We start from the raw sequence: 4,978 nt of genomic DNA, 5'->3' as shown, positions 1-4,978 counted from the left end.
GAAAATCGGAAGGGTAATTCTTGATATAATATTATTTTATTTTGAAAAGAAAAACACATACAAATGCATAAGCGAAATACATACAAATCATAATATTATCAGGTAGGGTTAAGAAAGAATATGCCGGCAAGAAGATGAAGAGCAAAATAACATATATCATGCATGTATGTTTTACTTTTGAAGACTAAAGGAACTAAAACCAATCCAAGTTTCTATTAACAATTTCAAGTAGGCCGTCATACTAATTGTTTGTTATTTTCATAACAAAAAACATAAAACGCGGAAGTTTTAGATCTTAATCTCGAATCGGTCGAAATAAAAATGTTAACCTGAAAAAACGATTACATACGTGATTTCATTACAATCTTTGGATCTGAAGAACTAGAGTTAGGTTTTTCAGTTGATCTCAATAAATCTCTTTAAATCCCACAACAAAACTCTCAAACGAATTTCTTGTATGTATTTCGTATATTATAAATTAGCTTTTAATTACGTAATTATATAGATGGAGATATAACCGAATGTGAGATATATTACGGATTTAAGAGATCTTGAGTCAAATTGGTAATTCAATCCACAAGATTAACATGATAAGTGTATATCTTTATTTATTAATAAAATGAGTCCATCAACAATTTTATATAATTTCCACAATAATAGAAAATTAATGATAACATTATTTCTATACATTTATTAATGGCCCAAAAACAATACCTCATATTCTAGTAGTGAATTATCCCTTTATATGAATCGGATGAATTTAGGATAATCACTAAAAAATCGATTTAAGGCCCCTTCCTTAAGTTATTGTTGCACGTTTATTTGGAAAAATCCACGGATATCTTATATGTGCAATATAAAATTGTTTATATATTTTTAACGCATGTAGGATGGAAGAAAAATGCATTAATTCATTAGTTAGTAACATTAATTGATCTAGCAAAAATATTTATTGCTAGTTATTCTGGAAGCAAACTTATTCATCACATCAACAAATAAACTAGTACAATGAGTTCTTGCCAACCATATCTAGTAACAAGACTCTAGTTTGTGTAAACACCAACAAAACCAGTGTCACTCGAACCCACATATAGCGCATCATTGCTCTCCTGAACCACATCAAGAGCCATGTTAAAGAAATGGGGAAGAGGCACGGTTTGGACCACTGTTGCAGACCCATTCACCCTTAACCCATGAGGTTCACTCAACATCGGGGACTGTTGAACTTGTTTCTCTACTGCCACCCAAAACTCTCCATCATTTGCAGCCCTTTTAATATTTTTTGGGCTCCCACAATCAGTCAGAAAGACCTCGTTTGTGTCTTTTTTTGGTCCTTGCAGCCAATGCCTCTGGATTTTGTTGTTCACGTACTCTGGAACCAAAACATATTTTCGATCACTACTAACTGAAGGACCACCTGCTCCATTGAGACCACTTAACAAAGTGGTTACCCGTTGAGTTCTTGGATCGTATTTCAAGAGCCTTCCAGTAGAGTCAGGCTTAAACCCTGGTTGTGTCATATCTCTGCACAAAAACAAAAGTAAAAAAAAAAAATAAATAAATAAACACGTGAAGATTATTTTCTATCTATAGTTGTATACTTTATAAAAAGAATTTCAATATGTTTTAATTGTTAAACCATAAAAAATTCTGAGGTGGTTAACAGAGCAAATTCCAAATTATAGCGATTTTTATGAAATGAAAGTTTTATGTAGTGGTTTTATTGAAAAACATAGAGTAAATTACTGAAATCGTCCTGTGGTTTGATTTTGTTGTATTTTTCGTCCCTTACATATATAAAGTTAGGGGCCAAACATGCAAACTTTTACCAAACCATTGGGATGAAAAACGCAACAAAAGCAAACCATAGGGACAATCCGAATGCAAAGAAAAAGTTAGGGACCAAACGTAAAATTTTGACCAAACCACAGGGACGATTTCAGAAATTTACTCAAAAATATATTAAACAATTTACAAACTATACTCGTTTTATGTACTTTGGCCTTATTTTAATAATGAATTAGTTATTTTTGGAGATTTTGCATTGCTTTTTGGAAAATTTACCTTATGTTGTAAGTCAAGCTAGCGTCAACAACATAAACATTTCCTGTGTATGATTCAACATCGATACCAGAAAGGTACTTGAAACCACTGGAAAGCTGAGTTGCAAGGCCACCATTGAATCCCACAACAAGGAGACCAAAAAAAGCATCGGTGATATAAAGATCACTGGTTTTATAGTTGAAGCTTAGAGCCACTGGTCTCCCACATATTGCTCCTAATTTCAGATCGTTTGTTCCATCACACAATTTCTTCGTCCTGAAATAATAAAATCATGATTTATCAAGTAATTAGTTATGTACTTCAGCTATTCAGCATAACCAATAATTCGAACTTGTAGCATTTGGTGACTAAGGAGGAAACTTTAGTTAGCTACTCATTGGTGCACACTTACTATATATAATATTAATCATGCAATTATCGGCTACATATGTGAAAAGTGAAATGCATGGCTAGGAAAAAACAAAGTAGCACAACCTGTTAGGTGCAGTGTAGGCAAAATCAAGGAAGCCGGTTGTGGGGCCTTGCCATTTTAGGATTCTACCATCTGCGACTGCCACGTAGGGACCTTTACCTCCACGGTCTAAGGCAGCGGATGCAGGACCTGTGACATTTGGGGGCAATACGAGTTTGTTGAAAGTAGTATACTCATTGGATAACACATTTCCCAGAACCAAGAACCAAACAATCAGATCGACAAGAAACATGCTGCTTGTTTTCATTGCTACGATGTATGTAGACACTGTTTATAGTTATTTTTCAATTTGAATGCATATTTTCATTTACTTATCCTTGTATATATACACGTTCAAAGCTACCGCACGCACACTTACTATACATGTAGCAACAACTTGTTACAGTTGACTACTGTATCACCCATTTTGGGATAAAGATGATTGCTTAAACTTGGTGAAAAGGACACCGACTTCTATGTATTAAATGTTTACAAATCGACATCTCCCTGCATGGAATTACTTAGTCAAACAGTTCTTTATCCTTTTCATTTTACTACAAATATTTGTTTATTCTACCCCCCTGTTATACATTTGCGTACGTTGTTCATATATATATTTACCCTTTATTCGTGAATGATTACTAGCCTTTTTACATGTTACATATATAAATGCATGAAAAGAGTATAATTTTTGATATCCACACGCTTGTTACTGCACATTGAATGAAATGTGTAGGAATGTAACTCAGTAAACTTAAAGCATGTCACATAATTTGCGATATTGAGAATCATTTTATAGAAACAAACTTTGCTAATCAAAGAGGGAGTATACATCTATTATCTGTATTCACAATATTTGCTGAAGAAGTTACCAAAAACTATAGGTTTGGGGAAAGGATGATTAATTTGACCATTACGTAAAGTATGAAATCCAACACAGGCATGTATAAATGCAATCACAAGTCAACATCTTCTTTTATAAATTAAAAACGAAAGTTCTTTTACTTAGAATAAGGGTAATGTCTGCACTGACCAATAATATAAATCAGAATGTTTGTTCTCTGCCGTCTACTTTCCGTAACATATTTTGCAACTTGACAACAAACATGTAATCTGTCATATATGTTATATATATTAGAACATCAACAGTAAATTGAATTTTATAAAGTATAATGGAATTAAACCAAATATTTATCTCATTTGTCATATATTGTTTACCAATTTTCTTCATTTTATTGAACTTCAATAAAAGTTCAATGAACGGTATATATATATATATATATATATATATATATATATATATATATATATATATATATATATATATATATATATATATATATATATATATATATAAATATATATATATATATATATATATATATATATATAGGAAGAATTATTTGAGAAATCATAGTTTCCCGAGAACACTACAACAAATATATCCTTTACCGGCGACACTATTACCGACGACAAGGGGCTTTAGCGGCGACTCTAGATATTGTTGCCGCTAAAACCCTTTGTCGCCGGTAATAGTGTCGCCGGTAAAGGGTTGGCACCCGGATCCTCACTTTCCCCTCTATTACATCTGAACCGTTCGATGAGATATCTAATCCAACGGATGGGGTGTCTTATCCTATGTAACCTAATACCGGCGACATATTTGTCGCCGCTAAAGAGTTAAAAAAGTCGCTGCTAATAGTTAACGAAAAAACACGCAGTACCCTTCCCTCCAGTTTGTCGCCGCTATTGCTAAAAGTCGCCGATAAAGCTCTACCTGTCGCCGCTAAAGGTGTCGCCGCTATTGCCTCTCCCAAATAAAAAAAAAAACGCACGAGGAACCCTCATTTCTCCATTTGCTTTCTGTTTGTTGCGCTTCTTTCCTTCGCTATTTCCAGCTTCTTCCAATTTTCAGCTTTTATTTGCTTGTTCCAAGCAAATTTTTTCCCAAATTGTGTCCTATTAAGAATCTAGGTGTGGTTAAAGCTTTTGGGACCAATTTCTAACTCCATTTCTTCAACAAAGGTAAGTTGATTTTGTAATTTTCTTTTCAATTTGTATGTTAACTTCGATTTTTAGCTTGATCTAGTGATTGAATGGTAATAAATTGTTCATATATCTGTTTTTGGTGGTGTTGTTTTGGATTAGGTGTGGTTAAAGCTTTTGGGACCAATTTCTAACTCCATTTGTTGAAGAAAAGTAAGTTCATTTGCTAATTTCACTTTTAATTTGAATATATGTGAATTTGTTGTATATATGCCAATGTATGTGTATTTGATGCATATGTGGTATATGAGTATTTGGTAAAAATGATATGTATTTGTTATAAGTAGGATGTTATTGTGTGTATATGAATGTATGTATGTTTGTTGTAAATGTGGTATATGATTGTGAAACTTTTGTATTTGGTATAAATAGGATGTTATTATCTATATGTGAAATTATGTGTATTTGGTTTAAGTA

General features: G+C 32.7%; 1 protein-coding gene across 1 annotated transcript; it reads right to left on the bottom strand.

The window, feature by feature from the left end:
• Positions 1-886: 886 nt before the first annotated feature.
• Positions 887-2,842, bottom strand: LOC145051268 (protein STRICTOSIDINE SYNTHASE-LIKE 11-like). Its single transcript, XM_078999340.1, has 3 exons — positions 2,539-2,842; positions 2,065-2,319; positions 887-1,524 (listed from the first exon to the last, which is right to left on the bottom strand). Exons 1-3 carry the CDS (start codon positions 2,781-2,783, stop codon positions 1,044-1,046), a joined length of 981 nt encoding a protein of 326 aa, XP_078855466.1. The 5' UTR covers positions 2,784-2,842; the 3' UTR covers positions 887-1,043.
• Positions 2,843-4,978: the final 2,136 nt, after the last annotated feature.

This window comes from Lactuca serriola, chromosome 5 (assembly GCF_051521515.1).
Source record: "Lactuca serriola cultivar US96UC23 chromosome 5, Lser_US96UC23_V15, whole genome shotgun sequence".
NCBI classification, from domain to species: Eukaryota; Viridiplantae; Streptophyta; class Magnoliopsida; order Asterales; family Asteraceae; genus Lactuca; species Lactuca serriola.
Note: the sequence above shows the minus strand (reverse complement) of the source record. Positions and strands in the feature narration are given on the sequence as shown.